Here is a 21864-nt window from a genome sequence, read left to right on the forward strand (position 1 = left end):
AGGCAAATGTCTTGGCAAAGTTTTCTTGCATGAAAAAAAAGAAAAGAAAAGATGGTTACTTTAACATTATATCTCAACTGAATATTTTGGTTATGATATAAAATGTCAAAATTACAACACGAAAAGTCAGAAATACACGTCATTGTGAGAATAAAAAGTCGACATTTTGTCTTGTCATAATTTTGATTTAAAAGTATGGTTTATCTCAAAATGTCAAGATTTTATGTCATAATTATGACTTTTCTTAAAAGTCTAATTATGCTCTTTTTAATGTAATTGTAAAATTATGTCTGACGTCAATAAAAATCAACAATAAAATAACTCCTATTTTATTCATTAATTAAAATGTTCCTAATCTGTGAATATCTCAGCAGAGATTGAGACCAATCAGAGTTGACGCCGACTCATAGGCCACGCCCTCTTTGGAATCCTGCCGTTGTCGGTCTTTTCTAGCGTTCTTTGTGGTTGAACGGAAACCCGACGTAAGATCCCGTCTTCGTCTGTCACGTGACCTGCACTGCAGCCGGGTCATCCGCTTCAAACTACATACACCGAGTCTTTCTAATCTACCGAATCTAAACTCAACTGATTCTAAAACCAGACTGAAGTTCCGCATCTTTCGCAATCTAACAGTAGATTATGTCGCTGTCCGCGGCGCGCTCGTTTCTGTCGGAGGCCGCTTACGGCGAGCAGGAGCTGGACGCCAATTCGGCGCTGATGGAGCTCGACAAAGGTGCGTCTTTATAAACACTACACTCTCACACACGTGCGTGTCTGTTTACTACATGAGCATGTGCTCAGATTAAATTACACATGCCTTATATATAATCCGTTCATCTGATCACGCAGCGCTGTGTTTGTTTATCTTCAATTGCATTGTATTGTAATTATAAACAGCCCGAGCCCGTTGCACATTAACTCACACAGTCATTCTCATTTTCTCGCAACTGAAGGTTTAAGGTCTTGTAAACTGGGTGACCAATGTGAAGCCGTGGTCCTTTTCCCCAAACTCTTTCAGAAGTATCCCTTTCCCATCCTCATCAATTCTGCCTTCCTGAAACTGGCAGACATCTTCAGACTTGGGTAATTATGCGCATTAAATAAAGTCATATCTATTAGCTTTGAGGCTGTCTGTATGAGGTTAATACCTGGCTCTCTGGAATACTTGCTTCTGATTGGTCAAATATTTCAGAATAATGGTATTTGTCCAGGACAAGACTATGTAACGGACATCTGGAGATCTGTTCTGTCTCCGTTATGAAATGCGCATGCCATTACATTTGTTTACATGAAATGCATCTGGAACTGAAATGTTTTGTGCTGAGTGAAAATGGATCTGTAATTTCACCCCTGTCAAATTAGTAACAACTTCCTGCGACTCTGCGTGCTGAAGGTGACGCAGCTGAGCGAGAAACACCTGGAGAAGATTCTGAACGTGGACGAGTTTGTCAAAAGAGTGTTTTCCGTCATCCATAGCAATGATCCTGTTGCCAGAGCAATAACTCTCAGGTACTTTCACACGCAGGGGCGTCCGGCATGCACTTGTTTTACAATCATCATGCGCTTCTTTTCAGCTTCTTACTAATATTTGATTTAGGTGATGTTATTAATTATTATTATGTCAAAGACCATCCTAGAACATGCTCAGGAATAATAATGTGATTATATACATTGTCATTATATTTGTCTTTGTGCATTTTGGCAGGATGTTGGGAAGCTTAGCCTCCATTATTCCAGAGAGGAAAAATGCCCATCACAGCATCCGGCAAAGTCTGGACTCTCATGATAATGTTGAAGTAGAGGCGGCTATTTTTGCAGCTGCTAGTTTCTCATCGCACTCAAAGTAAGTGTACACTTTGACAACCGACGCACTGATGGACAGAAGGTTTTTGTGCGCTGGTGTGGATGCTGATATAGCTATTGTTGTAGTTATCTTTATAGTTGTCATTCTTAGTATGAACAGGCCTGGACAGAATAATGGATATGACCGATAAAGAATAGATAGAGAGATATTAAACTATATATCATTTATTAACAATGTATCACCCAGATATTTTTTTCTTTTATTTATTTATTTCTTTATAGTAAATGAACTGAACAATGTTTAGAAATGGTAAATGGTCTGGGAAATAGTTCTTTTGAGAGTGAGGAATTATAACTCTTAATTTTTTATACATTAGTTGCTGTTAAAAAGGGGAGGAAATACAAAACATAAATAAATAAATAAATAAATAGAAGGACTGATGGCAAAGATAACTGGTAACAACTTTGTACTCATAATTATAATTTTCTTATATTGTAGAAATAATCAGTGTTATTTTAGTAGTGTGAATATATATATATATATATATATATGGATTAATTTTTAAAAAAGTATCTAACGCGCTATGTTATTTTTATTATACATTTTTGTTGTGTTTTTGTTATATTGTTTTTCAATTTCTGTATAGATATTAATTTATTTTGTTTGTAGTTTTAATTATTTTAATACATTAAAGTAAAAATAATGCCGATACAAAAAGTCTTTAATCTTTACAAATTTGTTTTAGCGTTTTTTGTTTTTATATATATATACACACACACACACACACACACACACACACACACACACACACACACACAGTGAGTATAGAAAAGAAAATCTGCTACCCTCTAAAGAAAGTTGTCAATGGGATGAAGGTTTACCTTCCAACATGACAGTGACCCAAAACACACTCGGCGAAACAGAGAAAAACAAGGTGAATGTACTTGCATGGTCAGAGGCCAGACTGAAAATCTGTGGAATGACTTGAAGACTGCGGTCCACAAACACTCACCATCACATTGAACTGAACTTCTACCGCAAAGTCTAGATGTGCCAAGTAAGTCGAAACATATCCCAACAGACTAAAGGCTGTAACTAAAGCAAGGGGGGTGTTTCTTTTCTAAACCCACTGTTTACACACACACACATTACATATGTAGATATTATGAAGTTGGCTGATGGCTATTTTAAGTTAGAAAACAGCATTTCAGTTTAAATGTCACTCACTGTATGTTTTTAGAGATTTTGCTGCAGGGATTCGCAACAAGATTAGCGAAATGATTCAAGGTATGTGCTCTCTTCATGTAAGTGGTCCTCATGGTTTGGCTTAGTGGTCTCCAGTCTGACTGAACTGGGGATGGTGTGTGTGTGTGTGTGTGTGTGTGCGCCTGAAGGACTGGACACTCCAGTGGAGCTGAAGCTGAAGCTGATCCCGATGCTGCAGCACATGCACCATGACGCCAGCCAGGCCTCGTGCAGCAGGGAGTTACTGCAGGAGCTGGTGTCCTCCTACCCCTCCACACCCATGCTCATCGTCACGCTGCACACCTTCACCCAGCTGGCCACCTCCTCACTCGTCGACATCCCCGAGCAGGTCAGCCTATCTCTGTTCAATTTTAATAGTGTTTGTGGCACAAAACTGATCCATTCCAGCAAATGACTCGTCCGGTTTGTCTTGTAGATTCATCTGCTCATCCAGTACTTGAAGGAGGACCCCAGAAAAGCAGTGAAAAGACTCGCCATTCAGGATCTCAAGCTCTTGGCTAAAAAAGCTCCTCATTTGTGGACTAGAAAGAACATACAGGTCAGACATGGATATTTGTGAAACAGCTTGTTCTCTTCTTACTACTGCGAATGCATGTAATCTGTGATAAGCGGTGTGTTTGTAGGTGCTATGCGAATGTGCTCTCAGCACCCCGTATAACAGTCTCAAGCTGGGGATGCTGTCGGTCCTCTCTACGCTAGCTGGTACCATCGCTATTAAACAGTACTTCAGCCCTAATACAGGTGCAAACTCATAAAGTCACATTGACTACTAGAAATGCATGTATGCTACTGAATGTAGATTATTTTAATGTGGCATGTGAGTTTAACCCCCTGGTCTCTCTGGATGACGCAGGTGAGGCACCTCCAGCGCCCCGTTACACTGACCTGGTCAAACTGGCGCAGGAGTGCTGTTATCATAGTAATCTGGCAGTGGCAGCCCATGGGATCACAGTATTGACCAGTATCGCTGTTTCCTGTCCAGAGAAAGGTTGGTTTCTATTCACCAAGAATGTGCAGACTTACTTCATTTGGGTTGTGTAGACCCAAATTGAGAAGATTTATAACTTACTTTAATTATTCTGTCAGAGGTCATCCAGCTGGAACAGGAAACAGTGATGGGGATGGAGTCTCTCATTCTGCTCTGCAGTCAAGATGACAGTAAGACTGCACAGGACACACTGAAAGTGAGTGCTTCGTAGATGTGACTTGATGCACAGATGCAGCTTTCTCTGGCCTCGAATTGGACACTTAATCTTACTTTTATACATTGCTATACTATTGTTACAAATTTGTATGAGTTCCTTTCTTTAGTTGAACCCAAAAGGAGACATGTGTCTCCGGAACACAAAACCAGTCTTAAGTAGCATGGGTATATTTGTAGCAATAGCCAAAAATACATTGTATGGGTCAAAATTTTCCATTTTTCTTTTATGCCAAAAATCATTAGGATATTAAGTAAAAATCATGTTCCATGAAGATATTTTGGGAATTTCTCACCATAAATATATCAAAACGTAATTTTTGAATAGTAATATGCATTGCTAAGAACTTCATTTGGACAACTTTAAAGATGATATTCGCAATATTTCGTTTTTTTTTTTTTTTTGCACCATGATGAGATTCCAGATTTTCAAATCGTTGTATCTCGGCCAAATATTGTCCTACACAAACCATACATTAATGCCCCCAGTGGGTCACGATGGTATTGCAGGTGGGCCGCCAATTACTATTAAAATAAATAATAATATTGTTCATATATGTAAAAATGTCAAAACATAATAACATAATTTCATATATATATATATATATATATATATATATAATTAACAAAAAATAAATATTGAACTGTAACTATGCTTCCACTTTTCAAGCTCGCTGATTGGTTTAAGAATAAACCGCCAATTTATCTTAGATATTTTTGCTGCATATGCTACAGAACAACAGCAGTTGTAACAAGCGGTGCCAGCCCGAGTTATTTTCTGTTCATTGCCAGTTCATTCAGTATATACAGTTAACAATCTAGCTTCTGAGTGCTAAGTTAGTAACCCAATAGTAGCGGGGTCAGTTTTTGCAGTGGGCCGAGCAAACATATGTCTTTGGTTGTTTGGGCCGCGAGTTGAAAAAGGTTGGGAACCACTGCATTAATGGAAAGCACATTTTTTCAAATCTTAAAAAAAAAAAAAAAAATAGTGAAACTTGTGACTGGTTTTGTTGTCCAGGGTCACATATTTTGAAGAATGTAGGTAACCAAACAAAGTTGATGGTCCCCATTTATTTCCATAGTATTATTATTTTTTTCGTCCTGTGGAAGTCAGTGGGGACCATCAACTGTTTGTCACCAACATACTTCAAAATATCTTTTTTAATGTTCAATGGGAGAAAAAAACAAAACTGGAACAAGTGAAGGATGATGACAGTTCAAATTTTTGGGTGAACTATCATTTTTAATCTTTTTGTTTCTTTTGACTCAGACGGCGCTCACCTCTTTGGTGAAGATGTTGAAGAGCTGTCCTCATGTGAGTCCGAGCTCTGTGGAGCTCCTGCTGGGACAGCTGCACTGCGCGTGTGACTCTGCGCGGGTGCTCGTGTGTCAGGCTCTGGCTGCTATCGCCACTCAGCAGCCGGTGCTGGCAGAGGGGATGCTGGGAGACCTGCTGGACCTCTTCAGGGTGGCAAGTCACAGAACCTCAGAGAAACAGCAGGAGCTCCTGGTAAGCAAATACAGAAGTTATGCCCAACCGTGGCTGTTTAAGTCTCATTTTCCCAAAACAGTCCAAATTTGTCTTGATGTTCTTCTCAGGTGTCCTTGGCGACAGTAGTGTTCGTGGCCAGTCAGGCTTCACTCTCGGCCGAGGTAAAGACTGTGATCAGGCAGCAGCTGGAGAATGTGGCTAATGGGTGGACCGTGTACCGTATTGCCAGACAGGCCTCCCGCATGGTGAGCTGGGCTATGAGGGAGAAGGAAGACCTGCACAAATCTATTATATTACACTTAATGTGTATATGTATATATGTGTGTGTGTATGTGACATTTACCCAGACAGTTTTGTCTATGTATTTACACTAGTAGCTGAATACAATGTAAAATGACTCCTGTCCAATGCTCTCCAAATGTGTCATTTGTCCACACAGGGCTGCCATGATTTTTCTCGGGAGTTGTACCAGAGTCTTCGTACCCGCGTGGCCTCAGAGCACTTCTACTTCTGGCTGAACAGTCTGATGGAGTTCTCTCAGGCCGAGCAGTGCCTCAGCGGCCTTTCGGACGGGGACTACAGCGCAGCCATGAGCGCCATCTCCGAAGCACTCAAATCCTACCAGAAGGGAATTGCGTCGCTCACGGTCAGGATTCACCAGTCATGCTCTCTTTGCATGCTGTCTGTAACCAGCTGCTTTTGGCGGTGCCTCTGTTGTTGTAATCATATTGAAGCACAGAAGACTTTTTTTGTGACTGACTGTAATCCTGGTTCGTGTTCAGGCTGCCAGTACGCCGCTGAGTCCTTTGTCGTTCCAGTGCGAGTTTGTGAAGCTGCGGATAGACACTCTTCAGGCCCTGTCCCAGCTCATCTGCACCTGCAACAGTCTGAAGACCAGCCCCCCTCCTGCCATCGCCACCACCATCGCTCTGTCCTCAGGCGGCGAGCTGCAGCGCTGCGGACGCATTTCAACACAGGTGCTCAACATCTCTATGTCTGCCTGCTTTGTGTGTTAATGTTTCTGCCTCATTATGTGGTCTATATTATTTTTTTGATTTTTTTTATGAGGATGGTACATTTATTGTATTTTTTTTTTTTTGGGATGTACTCAGATGAAATTATCCATGGATGAATTTAGAAGTCTGGCAGCTCGTTATGCTGACCTGTATCAGTCTTCGTTTGATGCCGACTACGCCACCCTCCGTAATGTTGAACTGTATCCTCTTTTTCTTGGAGGACTATTTCCGTGTGCAAAATGTTTTCCTTTTTTTATATATATATATATATATATATAAATTAGCGTTATTATTGCTAATAATTGTCAAAAATGCATTAGAACATAAGATGTTTCTATTTGAATGTATTAATTTTCTAGATATATAAAGTATTATTAATATTGTAAATTCATTTGTATTAATTTAACAAACTTTTTCATTGAATTATGATTATAATATACACTAGCAGTTAAAAGTTTGAAGTAATTTAATATTTTCTAATGTTTTTGTGTGTGTGTGTGTTTGTGTGTGGATACCACAACTAATTGATTTCTTTTTCAGATGTTTTCCTTTTTTTTTAATGTAACAATTATATGAGCTTATAAAACAAATTGGAATTTTTGGCAATTTCATCAAAATTATAATTTGCATTATTAATTCTATTAAATTTAAAATGCATATAAAATAACCCTAACTTATTTTGAATTTTAATGATTTTTAACATTTTCTACAAAATGAATTTGCATGGTCAGTGTCACAGATTTGTTTATATTAGTGATGTGGTTTATACTGCTCCAAAAGTAGCTCTTTTTACTTTTTCTGCTGTTGTTTCAAACTAAATATGGAATTTGCAAGGCCAGGGTTGAATGATGACGTCATCCTGAGATGAACTTTACTTTCCTTAAAACTTTTCTCAGACAACAGCAAAGCTGCTTGCTTGTATCTTACGCTATTGAGGCTTTAATAATTGATCCACAAACGGCCAGGTAAGAAGAATCCAACTCTTAACATATATAACACTCACAATTATGCAACTATGAAAATTTGTAGGGTTTCCCAACTTTCTTCTGAAATGTTTTACTGACCAGATGAATAAATAAGTAGATTCATTCATGAATCAGGAATATGAACCAAAACCTAATGCATATGCTTCAAATATTCAATGTGGGATTACAACAAGACATTTGGAAGATTATTAGACACAAGAAGAGCAACATAAAGACTTCTAATATGATTATATAATAGATTTTAGTTTGAGTATTTCATTGGCACACTGTAATGGCCTCCATGTGGTTTCTCTGGTTCAGTTTCCAGGAGTTTGGCACACACGGATCAGTACTGGCAGAGAGCGAGTATGAACTGAAAATGCTGGCGGTGTTCAATCACGTCCTGGAGGAAGTGGAAAACTTAAGCAGGAAGCACCCTCCTGTCTCTTACCTGGTAATGTTGAAGTGTTTCCATTGCAATCCGTTTGGATTCACTCTTTATAGGCCTGTTTTCTTTTTTTTTTATGTGTCTTTTTATCTGTTTCAAGCACACTGGATGTCTGTGTGATGCTGTCATAGCCATTTTGAAGGTACCGCTGTCATTCCAGAGATATTTCTTCCAGAAGCTTCAGTCCACCAGCATTAAAGTAAGTAATCTGTTTCATGGCAAAAAAATAAATCCATTAAAATATTAATTATATATATATATATATTAATTAAAAGAAAAATAGGTACTTTAACAATGATAAAATTGTGAAAATCATATGTGAATATATTTTTATGTACTCTCTAAAAAAGAAAAAAACAAAGGCCTAAAATTAATACTCACCAAAATAAATTAACCTTGGCAAGTATATGAAATAAAGCCTGACGGAAATGGGTTTTTTGAGGGCCGATGCCAATATTATGGAATAAAAAAATGTATATATGTATGCATGTGTGTGTGTGTATATATATATATATATATATATATATATATATATATATATATATATATATATATATATAGCAGTATACAGTAAAGGTAAAATTATAAACTTCATCAGAATTTCCACATTGATATGCAAATCAGGTGTTAAGTAATTAAAATGCACTAATTAGCAAACATTTGACACATGGCATTGCAGTTGAAGAGGATAAACAAAATAACTAAAACATATCACCACAGAACTTCCCCAGTTATTAGTTAATGACATCAAGAGTCTTTAAATATGCAGGTAGTAGGCTTAAATCAAACACCCTAACGTATATTTTGGAAATTTCCTTTGCATTAGAGCGAAAGACGACATGGAAGCGAAATAGACCAAAATCTCAACATTGAATAGTACATGAAGTGTCCTGCCTTAAACAATAACTTCATCATTTTGATCTCAGGCTCGTCATCTAAAACCTATCCACTCTATTAGTGGATCTTAACAGCCCTCCCTCAAATTTGAAACAGAGTTCTTGTCAGCATCAGTTTATATATATATATACATTTGTAAATGTTTCAGCTTGCTTTCTCTCCATCTCCTCGTACACCAAACGAGCCAATCCCGGTTCAGAACAACCAGCAGCTGACGTTAAAGGTGGAGGGGGTGGTGCAGCACGGCTCGTCTCCAGGCCTGTTCCGCAAGATCCAGGCCGTCTGCCTCAAAGTCAGCTCTACTTTACAGACCAAACCAGGATCCGACACCAAGGTCAGTGCAACACTGAGTCCGCAATATTTTGCTCCCAGTCTTGATCACTCAGTGATATTTTTCCAGCAGTAATGAAGCATTCAGTTATGTGCTTTTTGTGCTTTTTAGATTCCTCTTGATTCCAAGAGCAATGAGATTGAGCAGAAGGTGGAGCCTCATAATGATTACTTCAGCACACAGTTCCTGCTCAACTTCTCCATCCAGGGCACTCACGTCGTCTCTGTTGAGGCCTCGGTTGTAGACACCAGTGGGATCGAATGGAAGACGGGACCGAAAACCACCGTATCAGTCAAGTCTCTGGAAGACCCTTATTCCCAGCAGCTGCGGCATCAGTTACAGCAGCAGCAGCAGCAGCAGAGCGGCCCACAGCCGGGACCCCAGAGGAACGTCTGTCCCCGCCAGTGACCTCCAGCCCTCATCCACTGCATATCGCTGATCTATACACTGCTGATTGAATAGGCTTTCTTATTTGACTTCTCTAGTGTTTTGTATGAGTAAACGTCTATCTGCTTAATGTTTCCTTCAGTTCTATAACAGAATAATTATGTGTCAATGCTTAATAAAACTACTAAACTAAAATATACTTTGTATTTAATGTTTTTTGTGTGTCCTTACTTAGTTTCGCTCTGAAGAAGGCTTTCCTTCAGAATGAAGTGTGAATTATTATTATTATTATTATTTTTTTTTTCAGGTACAGACTAGTCTTATTTTCTGTGGTAAATATATGAAATCCATATTAAATCCTGGATTTTTTTTTTTATCTTAGGCAAAATTGTGACTGAAATGCTAATGTCAGAAAAAAGTATTGATTCAATAAAAATTATATTAAATACTTTTACCGTTTGATTATCACTATCAAACTTTTAAATTCAAAACAAAACAAATCTGTTGACTTTTTCATCCACTCAGATTTGAAGTGAATACGCACTGAATACACTTCTTCAAAAGGACAATTAACAGTGAGTTTAAGAATGTTCTAATTAAATTTGCATTGCTGTTATTTTCTTACAAACCTCTGTGTAATCTTGCTTCACTCAACTAAAGGTAATAAAGTTTAGTATGGTGCAGTTGAATCTGGTTTAGTAGTAATTGCGTCTTCAGTAACTGAATATTCAACAGTGATGGATGTGTTTGAGTCCATGACATTGACTTTTAGATGGGTTTAAAATCAATGGACCACAACCCTCTGCTGTATAGTATATTCACAGGAGCTGAAGTCCATTTAAAATACATTTGTTGAAGACTGCATTTGTAAACAGCGTAACGCAGAACATCTTGTAGAAGTTGTTTGACATAAATGTATTGACTTAACCCAGACCATTTCTCATCCAAATTTATATGTATAGTGTATACAGGATATATTTATAGTGATAGTTCACCTTAAAAGACAAATATTGGAGTATAAGATTAGTACAGTGATTTTAGCTTAGCTAGCATAGACTGGGATCATAGCCACCAGCCAGAGCTAGTAATGCTAGGCCTAATGAACCAATGAGAGAAAGGAATGAGGAGAAAATGAGATTTTCACTCCAACACACATAGGCTATCATTTTGAACTCCTTATTCAGGTTACACTCGCAGCTCTTAATTACAGACATCCATGCAGAAACACACATACACGCACAAAGTCGCTCACCCAAAAACTAGCAATAATGAATTAGCAATGCAGTTGAGCACTTGAGCACACTTGCTAATCCAGTTTCAGCATTAAGCAAAATGTTAGAATATATGAATATGTTCCTTTATACAGATGGTCAGATGTTCTTTAAGTTTAAATCATGTTTATTTTTGTAGCACTTTTCACAATGATTATAATTTAAAGATAATGAAATAATAATGGCAGTCTTGTAAGCCTGTCCATTAAAAGTCCATTCATTCCACTTGCCACATAGGCCAGATTCCAGATAATTATTATTAAGTAAATATTTTATCTTCCAGCAATGGGTGATTTATGGGAAAAAATATACTTGTTCAGAAAATGACACACACACACACACACACACACACACACACATATATATATATAACACATATATATATTAAACACATATTGATTATAAACTGCTGTTGTTGGTAAGATTATAACATAATGGCAAAAGAGACCTGACTTCACATAAAAAGACAACTCTGTTTGTGAAACTTGAAATTAAGCATATTTGAACATTAGAAATATGATAGGATGGACATTTCACTGCTTCTCTGAAAGATTTGATCTGACTTCACGATCCTAAAGGCAGAGGAAACGGCTATTTGAATTTAAGATCTGGGAAGGGAAACCGTCATTTTGCAATTCCATATAGTGCTGCTAGTGTGCATCAGATGCTTCTCTAATGAACTCACTGGAAACTGCGGAATGTAGAATTTTCACACATAACAGCATTATGATGTCATAGTAATCTGAAAGCTGTTAAGTTGCTGCTCTGACTGCTATCTGGTACAATTGTTCTCAGATACACTAGAACAGATCTTTTGTGGATATTTAACTCAACCATTTGCTTTGCAGCTCCGAAGAGACTCTTGGTAGACATTTCACAGCACATTCGCAGTATTCTCCAGCAGTGTTTTAGAATGGCACTGTTTCGCAGTCTGTTTGAGTGGATTCAATGTCATGTTCACTGCATACCCAAAAGGAGAACAAAAAAGGGGGTGCAGAGGTGGACAGTACCAGAATGGGCCCCAATGGAAGGGGTGAGTAGACCCTTTGATGTAAGCAATATTGGCCAGATAAAGAAAAACACGAAAGAAGGTCAAAAGAATGAGATGATGATGAAGGGATGGAGTGAGAATGAGGAAATCAGGCAGGCTGGAGAAAAAAGAAAGACTGGCAGTTTAGAAAATATAAAGATGATGGTAACAGGAAGTGAACATGAGACCAACAGAGATGATAAAGAGAAGAGAAACAAAAAAATGAAGGAAGAGGAGACTAAAGACATAACTCCATTACGTATTGAGGTCAAACCACAACCAACTCCACCAGCCACTGAGATCAAAACCCTGGCTGGTTCTCCCTTCATAAAGTCATCAGTGGAAGAACCATTGGTGGCTAAAAGGGCCCCTCGACACCTGCCTCCACTGGCCACTGAGACCAGATCTCCATCATCAAGGGAACCATTGCTGGTTCAGAGGGTATCTCAACACCCAGCTTTACCAGCCATTGAGGTTAAACACCTGCCTGGCTCTTCCTTCATAAAATCATCAGTGGAAGAACCTCCTTTATCAATGGCAGAACTTCCAGTTCAAAGTGCTTCTCAATACCCATCTCCACAACCACAAGCCATTGAGAGCAGACCACTGCAATCAGTTGATCAACCACTGATGGTTCAAGAAGTCTCCAGGCATTTTGCTCCAAAAGCTACTGAGACCAAACCTCTGCATCGTTCTTTTGTGGTGGACCCTGAGATGGTTCCAAAAACATCTAGACACCTGGCTCAACCAGCCAAAGAAACATGGGCGGTTCCACAGAAGCTAACTCTAAAACAAATAAGATCAATGTCCAGTTCTACATCCTCTAAGTCACCAGAGGGGGAACCACAGATGGTTCAAAGGGCCTCTCTAAACCTGGTTCCACCAGCCATCAAGAGTATACCACTGCAACCAGTAGCTGAACGATTGATGATTCAAAGAACCTCTAGACATTTTGCTCCAAAACCTGCTGGATCTTTTGTTAAAGGACCCAAGATGGTTCAAAGAGCATCTCAACATCTGGCTCCAACAGCTGAAGAACCATCATGGGCAGAACCAACTCCAGAATCTCTGTCTCATTCAGTGGAAGAACAATCGACGGACCGAGTGATGGTTCCTCCAAGAAAAATTCCTAAACGTGCTGAGGTGAAGCCAAAGTTGGCCGCTTCATTACTCATCCTAATAGACATTGAATCTGGAGATGATGAGTTTGTGGAGCACACAGTGACACAGATACCTTTCAGAGAGATTGAGAAGGCTGATCATGAGCAAACGCTGGATGCTGTGGTGAAGCAGAAAGGAAAGTTTGAGAAGGTCCATCCTAAGGTTCTGGAGCAGTCAAGTGACTCTGGGAAAAAGACATGTGGAGACTCCAAAGCTGAAGCGTTACAAAAAGCTAAAGAACTGGATGAGCGACTGATGAGGCTGTTCTGCGTAGACTACAACCATGGTCCTAAGAAAGAGAACCAACAATGTTTAAAAGGTCAAGAGAAGCCTAAGAACAAAGGGAAAATAAGAGCTGGTCCTTTCAGCTGGGTGGAGAAAAAGTTAAAAAGGCTAAATGAAGAGAAGAAGTCGGAAAAGGATGGAAAAGCACGTAACGACCTATTTGAAGAATTCCTAAAGGATCCAAAATCACAGTTTTACATACAGCCATATTTATAACTCACTCTATCTAATGGCAAAAAAGTGTATTTGCAGAAAATTTAAGGCTACTTAAGTGTACTTAAAGAGTGTGCTTTCATGACTATGTTTTATAACATACTGAAGTGTTCATTTTCTGTTGTGTTTTATGTTGATGTACTAATAAAGCATATGTAAAATAATTTATTTAAATGTCAAGTGTGTGCATTTGTTAATGTATTTTAAATGTGTTTTTAATATATATATATATATATGATGAAAATATACAATGAATTTTTTTGTGACAATTTACCATAAAATGTAATATAATTTTGAATAATATGGTTCGAATCGCATGTTTATTATCATTGTGCACTTCAGAAATAATATCTCATATATCTAATATCTAATATATATATATATATATATATATATATATATATATATATATATATATATATATATTTTTTTTTTTTTTTTTTTAACAAATTGTATAATATAAAATGAGGCCAAAACTGCACATTTATAGTGTTGTAAAATACACTACATTTAAAACAGATTAAATGTTTTAAAATGAACTCTAAATTACAATTCATTTCAGCAATCATTCAATATCCTTAAAGCGAAATTATTTTATTTAAATTCAGTTAAAATACATTTAATTTTATTCAGACTGCTTATTAAAATAGTGTTAAAATACACTTTAATAGATTGTTGTGTATCACATGAAAAGTAATTGTCTTAGCCAAGATTACAGATTCTTTTTGTCATTAAGTTTCAGTCTTCTAAAGTTACTCTCAATGAACCCTTTCTGTGTCATAAACACTGTATTTGTGATTTTTTGGGTTAGTTTGCATATGATCATCTCCAGGACAGACTAAGAGCAGATTCAACATTCATAGATCCAGGACAGTAACCAAACACAATTATTTTGTTTCCCCAGAAGGAAACAAGTGTTCATCATTATTTCCTAAAACATGATAATAATGTGGGCTTGGTCTAACTTGTGGGGGTTTATAATTATATAATTTTAATTACAAATTACCTTAAAAAATGTAATTTACGTTGCAACGGTATGGTAGATATTACCTTTGAGTGAAAAAGGGGGTTGGTGGAAGGAGGAAATGAGGGACACTGATGAGACAGCACTCACAAAGGTTTACTGTCATTAACACAAAAGATGCTGGTCATCAGTTAAAAAGTTCTGATTAAATCAGAATGTTGTTGTGTGAACAGGGCAGAGAGTAAATAATAGAAACATATTGAAATATGTGCCAAATATTTTTCCCACAAGTACAGTCAATTTTGAATCAAGGGTCAAAGTTAAATGATTCAATGACTAAATTTACTAATTTGCCGCCAACTGGTGTATCAATAGGTGCATCCCAGTTCGCATGCTTATGCACTATTCTATTCCATTTTGTAGCAATAAACAGTGTAAGCAGTGTTTTCTTGGAGCGCTGCTTAACCAATCAGGTCAGAGGATTGAAACTTAATGTTGTATACCACTGAGTACACTTCAGCTCAAAAGTGAGTTTGAAAATTCAGCTTTTATCTGTAAGGGTGCTTTTGACAATTAAATTTTTATTTGTATTTTTTTGTGCTCATGTTTAGAGGAACGACAGAGCTGTCTTAAATCTACCACATTGTGCTTTAGGCAACTGCTACTATAGCCCAAGGACATCCCTGTGACCCAGACAGGTCAAAACCTGGTCGACATATTCAGTACGGAATTCAGTACAACCCTGTCGCTGCTTTATAAATCAGATCAGGACAGCCAGTTAACAAGGCTACTGTTTGTTCATTGCGTTTACATTCTGCTATGTTTTTATATTATTTTGATCTTTTTATAAGGCTTTTATCTTACCCACATCAACCACTAGATGGGAGCATTTATTTTGCAATACACATAACTCACTGGTCCCTAAATGAACATGGTCACAGTTCGAGTGATTCTTGTCTTCTCTCTCTCTCTCTCTCTCTCTCTCTCTCTCTCACACACACACACACACACACACACACTTTCCATTGTTTGTGTAAGCTCCTTATTATAAGTCTTCTTTTACTTTTACTTTTTTTCCTTTTTTTAATGACAAGCATTTGATCGTGAATAAAATGTAATGTAGCCTAATGTTTTCGTTGACTCGGCAATATCTTAGAATTACTGCTATCAGCTGATTAAACTTTTGTGTAAGACAAATCTTACTGTTTACAAAATGTTATCTTATTATAGGCTACATTTAGCACGAAGCTTTAAATAGTTTCCGTGATTTTATAAAGTAGCTAAACAATTATTGAAGACTTATATCTTCAATAGACATATATAGATATCAGAATTATATTAACTTGTAAATAAACTATTTGTGTAATGAACCTAATGCTAGCCTACTTTAAGTGTAAAACCGTCAGATCCGTTACATTTGTAATTTATAGACACGTATCTGTCACATTTTTCAATGTTTAATATCTTGAATAAATGTACTTTGAAAAACACTTTGATTTTCACAATAAAATTGTTGATGTGTTGGAATTGTTACCGCGGTGCAGAGTGCATCAGTGGAGGTGGATCATCACAGAGTTTCTCAGTGAAGATGTTTGCAGCCTGTGGCTCGCTTGCGCTCGAGCGCGTCCTCGTGGCCGCGCGTCTGATCCGCGCGCAGTTCTTCTGAGGTGCTCGACACTGTCGCTCCTTCTCTCGGCGCCTCTTCTACTAATAACAGAGAGGACTGACTCCGTGGCGGTGTGAGGTTCAAGCTCACAGAGATCCTGAGCGGATTCCTCAACTCTCCCCAGGAGCTCTCCATCATGCTCCTCGCCTGCTGATTCTGAAGGAGAGGACTTGCTGGGATTGCTTATAGAGAGACAGGCGTGCGACAGAAGGTGTGCGTTCTTCTGCTGGACTCGTCCCGGTGAAGATGCGCTGGAGCAAAGTGACGTTCAGATGACAGCAGTTAACTTTCACGCCAAACGCGGACATCCGATCATCCGCAGCGCTTGCATTTGTAGGAGCATCAAAAACAGATGAATTGACATTGGAGTGTCATGAGAGCGAAACTGGGGATTGTTTTGGAGTCTGTGCACGTGGTCCCTGGATTGACTCCGGATCATGCTGTGACTGACAGCTAGCTTCAAATTAAATCAAACCGCTGGAAGGACTTTATTGCGATTGAAACCTGTGGTCCAGGGGGATTATGAGATGCTAACAGAGTCTGCAGGATGCTGCGAGTCCACGAGCGTGATGAGAAGTTTCGTCTTGGTCTCGGAGAGTTGTGAACGCAACTTGAGCGCACAGGATGTCTCGGGGACTCTGCGATGGATTTTGCTCTAAAACCTGCACATTTATCCAGAAAGATAGAGGTTGAAAATCCTCACGTTTGTAGAAGGATTTTTGATTCTGGAGATATTTGGCGCATTTCATTAGGCTGAGGTTGTGATGAATCGAGACTTGGACGGAATGCAATTTATAGAAGACTCGGTGGATTTTAAATTGCACTATGGCATATGGGAATATGTAGATATTTAGATCATGCATGTAAAGACAGAAACAGCGAATAACGAACATCACGTTGCTTTATCAGATTAATGGATTCAGACAGCGTGTGTGTTTTTCAGCACCTTCTTATATTGACGTACAGGATCAAAACATATGCTTTATGAAAATAGTAATGGCTGGATGCACAACTCCTTATAATGCACTGACTTGATAGTGCTTTGATTTCTAATATAAAGTTGGGAATCACTGAAGGTCCTCTTCTCTTCAGTAGATGATTGAAGCTTCAACAGGTGACTGAGGTAAAGCATCTCTGTACCTCTATGCATGCAGTTTCAGTTTGTTCAGCATATACTACATAAGTTGCAAGTACAATGTTATAGCCTATGTAAATCAGTTTAATAAGCTTATTTTATTCTTTAGTTTTATAAATAATGCCCCAGTTTGAGGAGCTTTCAAATGAGAGTAAAAAACTCACATTTGGTACTGAAACAGCCTCACTAAATAAACAGAAGTTTCTCTTTATATATATATATATATATATATATATATATATATTAGAAAGTGTGTAATTTATGTAAACTAGCTATGTAGTCAGTTTTTACCATGTTTTAGATGAGGCAAGTTTTTGAAGCCAAATCCCACAGTAGGAACAGTTATATCTGTATATATGAAGTGTATATACATTTTATGCACATTTTCAAAAGTTTTAGTAACAACAAAATTAGATTAGTTAAACTGACAAAGTTGCCAAGACTTTCACCTGAGGCGGTTACTATAGCAACAGAGCCCTTTTCTTTAGGGTCTGTATCATGCTTGTAATGTTGACAAAATATAAGTAGCCTGCTGTCATTACTTTATCACTTTATTATACATCTACAAATCAAAAATTCACAGCGCTAGACACAAATCTCAGATGGCGCTTCAAGATTAAGACGGTAGACCTCGCTGGGAGACGCACTGGTTTTAATTCCACACTGGCTTTCATAATGATAATAAGCCTTTACTTAAAAATAATAATTCTTAAATTCTAAATCATTCTAAAAGTCTGTTATCCGGTGGGCTACTTTTGACATCTTTTGAAATCATTTATTTTTCTTTTTAATTTATATATTACATTTCTAGGTTCAAATCCCAGATTTCCAATGTGGTCTCATTGTAAATTATAAGTAATAAAGACTGTATTCAGATGGAGTTACAATGCTAGATTTTGTCATTCTCTCCACTTACAGTGGTCCGTGCAAATTCAGAATGCTCATGTTGGTATGAGAGCTCATCCCGTGGGTTTACAGTCCACCCGCTGTTCTTCCTTCTTTTCCTGCCCTGCTTCTCGCTGTCCACATGCAGGCGAAGAAGCGATACCTGCTGGTATCTGTGGGGGCCTGTAGCCTCTTACTAGCCTACCTGTGTGGCCTACAAGTCGGTGAGTTCCAGAACAATGCCCAGCTTTATGGAGTCTCACAGATCGCCGGTGTCCCACCTCGGCCGTCCCGTTGGCCACAATGGGTGGATCCTCCCCTGCAGACGTACCTCGGTGAGGCCGAGCAGGAAGAGGACGGACCCCTGCTTCTTCATCAACACACGTCTCCTCACGAGAGACGAGAGATCCAGAAGAACATCTACAAGAGCCGGCGATGTCGCATGGAGACCTGTTTCGATTTCCAGCGCTGCGAACGGGGGTTTAAAATCTACGTGTATCCGCCTCAGAAAGGTGAGGCGCCTTCGGAAAGCTACCAGAAGATTCTGGATGCCATCGAGGAATCACGGTTTTACACGACTGACCCTAATGAGGCCTGTCTGTTTGTATTGAGCATAGACACTCTAGACAGGGACCAGCTGTCCGCTCAGTATGTACATAACGTCCGAGCCCGAATTCAAAGCCTCCCTCTGTGGTACGAAGGGAGGAACCATCTGATTTTTAACTTGTACTCTGGAACGTGGCCTGATTATACGGAGGAACTAGGCTTCGATATCGGCCAAGCCATGCTGGCCAAGGCCAGCACCGACATGGACAACTTTAGACCACGCTTTGACGTGTCCATCCCTTTGTTTTCAAAAGACCATCCTCAGAAAGGAGGGAGCAAAGGTTATCTGAATCTTAACAATGTCCCTCCCTTACGGAAATACTTGCTGGTCTTCAAAGGGAAGAGGTATTTAACTGGCATCGGTTCTGAAACCAGAAATGCTTTGTATCATATACATAATGGGGATGATATCATTTTATTGACTACCTGCAAACACGGGAAAGACTGGGAGAAACATAAGGATGCAAGGTGCGACAGAGACAATGAAGAATACACAAAGTAAGTCCCACATTCTCCTGTCTTTATCACGCTGGTGTGTGGTGTGCTAGTCTTTAAAGAAGTGGTCCACATAAACGTGAAAAGTATATTTTCATGTTGTTCCCAACCAGTACGACCTGAGTTATTTTTTATTTGTCCATACAATGAAACTCAATGAGGGACAAATCTTATTTTTGGTCAGCGGAAGAAAGAAAGTCATATAGGTTTGGGACGACATAGGGATGAATAAAATAAGGACAGAATTTTCACTTTTGAGTCAACCATTGCTTTCATTTGTATGTGCAGGATATACAGTTTCAGTAAAGCTACTGAGATGCAGATTGTTGTTTGCTCGACTCTTCAATGGCGGTTTTACTTTTATGTTCATTTGTGGTCATTTAAAGGTTAACCTGAGGAAAGCTCAATGGCAGTATTTAGTGTTAGAGTGATTTAGACTGTTGCTTGTTTTGTACTCTAGACTGTAGTGTTCATGTAGTTATCATGGGAATACTGCTATAAATGGAAGTGGTGTTGCATTTGTCTAGCTCAGGAAAAGAAAAGTGCTGAGGAAAAGGACTCTAGGGGTATCTTAGCCCGAAACAAAGCCAATCTTCATCTGTTTGTGACATTAATGTGAACAGTTTATGTAAATGCACTGTTTTGGCGAGATTTATGTTATAGAGTGTAATTCTCTTTGGTATAACAACAAGAATGTGATTGTCTTGTATTGTAAGGATGTGTTTTCAATGCAAATAGTCTATTTATTTTGCTAAGATGTGAGCTTTATGCACTGACCTCATGTGCAACTAGTAGCACTAATAGAAAGCATCTTCTATGAATCAAGCTTTATTTGTTAGATAAATATTGTGATTATCAGTTTTTTAAAAACTCTGTACTTAGACACATACATACCCTGGGTGTCGCTTCAAAATGTTAAAGTGGCAAATAAACAGTGTATAAGATCATTACATTTTAACAACTGTCTATACACTATGCAAATTTGAAAATTTAAGTACAAAAACATATGGAAGTAATCATTTTTATTTTGGTTGCCACAAGTAGAATCACAATGTGACTGAAGAGAAAAGCCAGAGTGTTGTTTCAGACTGTTAAAGTTGCAAATGGTGCAAATAGACCAGTGTCAAAGAGCATTTTAACATCAGTCTAAACACTATACACATTAAAAATAAAATAAAAAACTGAATTTTTCTATCAAATTAACCCTAGTTTTCTCATTACATATTTATGCTTTAGATGATGATGGTTGAGAACATCCATTACACTTCCGCGTTCAGTTCTGTGCATAAGAAACCCAGGAAAACATTTCCATGGATGAACCATGAAGCTAATAAACACACGATTACGACAGTTTATGATTTGTATGTTTTTCATGAGATTCTGTCTATTTTCATAACAATACAGTGTGTTTAAATGAGAAATGCTAAGCAGGTGTAGCGATTAGTTTAATATAAAAGGCTACACATAACATATTTCAGCAACATTTTATGACCAAAACACACATTAGATCGTGATCAGAAGTTATTACAAACACACAATGTGATGTGAGAAAAAAAAAAAAAGTCTAAATGTCAACATCAATTTGAACGGAATATGTTGTGCATAATTTCCAAGCTGTAATTTTAACAAGGTATTCAAAAAGTGAATTTGTAAATATATGTAAAAATATGATGTAATATGATTTATTTAGGATGCACAACACACTGGCTATATACAATTAAATGTTGATTGAACTTTTCTATTTTTTTTTTTAAGTCACCTGTGCTGGCTCACTCAAACACATAAACAGTTCATGCATACACTCCATATATATTCATTCATTGAATTCAGCTATTATTTTGTTTTATTATTGTTTTGCACTATATGTTAACATCTGTTATGTGAAATTTAGAGCAGTTCTAAATGAATGAATGAATAAATAAATAACTTGTCATTTATGTAAACTTATGACCTCAACTGTTGGACACTGCACAAAGTGTGAAAAGTTTGTTTTAAGAGAGTTTGATTTCTAAAAGTCCCCGAACTGAGCATGACATGTCAATTTGGCACCAAAACTCTATTGTCAGTTCCATTACTCTTTTCTTTTCAACCATTGAATAGGATTTTATAAATTGCTGTTTTATTTGTGTTGAGGTGGGTTACTTCTTCTGACGAAGCGCTGTTAAATATAAGTTAAACTACGTCAAAAAATGTAAAATAAATAAAAAGCTTTCTTAAAAAGGCAAAAGAGTGAATGGACATTTTCTTAATACTACAATTAAAAACCAGCAGACTGATGAAAATGTGGGACATTTTCCCAATTGTGAACATTGTAACCTGTTTATATGGGCTGCAGATTGTATGCAG

General features: G+C 37.9%; 2 protein-coding genes across 2 annotated transcripts in view; both read left to right on the forward strand.

Moving 5' to 3' along the window:
* The first annotated feature begins 479 nt into the window (after positions 1–479).
* LOC132092713 (integrator complex subunit 7) lies at positions 480–10002 on the forward strand. The gene is made up of 20 exons (XM_059499068.1): positions 480–733; positions 954–1083; positions 1363–1509; positions 1706–1843; positions 3045–3091; positions 3199–3398; positions 3486–3608; positions 3694–3811; positions 3924–4058; positions 4157–4254; positions 5542–5781; positions 5871–6008; positions 6203–6409; positions 6546–6740; positions 6876–6979; positions 7676–7744; positions 8066–8198; positions 8293–8391; positions 9238–9423; positions 9532–10002. Exons 1-20 carry the CDS (start codon positions 640–642, stop codon positions 9826–9828), a joined length of 2898 nt encoding a protein of 965 aa, XP_059355051.1. The 5' UTR covers positions 480–639; the 3' UTR covers positions 9829–10002.
* Positions 10003–16350: 6348 nt separating this feature from the next.
* LOC132092714 (exostosin-1-like) overlaps positions 16351–21864 on the forward strand; it is a 367552-nt gene continuing 362038 nt past the window's right edge. The window contains exons 1-2 of the mRNA XM_059499069.1: positions 16351–17520; positions 18451–19521. Of these exons, the coding sequence (XP_059355052.1) occupies positions 18560–19521 (962 nt within the window). The 5' untranslated portion in view covers positions 16351–17520; positions 18451–18559. The remainder of the gene's footprint in view (positions 17521–18450; positions 19522–21864) is intronic.

The sequence above is a fragment of the Carassius carassius genome, chromosome 18 (assembly GCF_963082965.1).
Source record: "Carassius carassius chromosome 18, fCarCar2.1, whole genome shotgun sequence".
Classification (NCBI taxonomy): domain Eukaryota; kingdom Metazoa; phylum Chordata; class Actinopteri; order Cypriniformes; family Cyprinidae; genus Carassius; species Carassius carassius.

Excerpts from the sequence above, each read along its gene's own strand:
- LOC132092713 (XM_059499068.1), top strand. The coding sequence starts at position 640 with ATGTCGCTGTCCGCGGCGCGCTCGTTTCTGTCGGAGGCCGCTTACGGC. Across the intron at positions 8,199-8,292 it reads ACCCTCCTGTCTCTTACCTG|CACACTGGATGTCTGTGTGA; the intron begins GTAATGTTGAAG and ends ATCTGTTTCAAG. Across the intron at positions 9,424-9,531 it reads AACCAGGATCCGACACCAAG|ATTCCTCTTGATTCCAAGAG; the intron begins GTCAGTGCAACA and ends TGTGCTTTTTAG.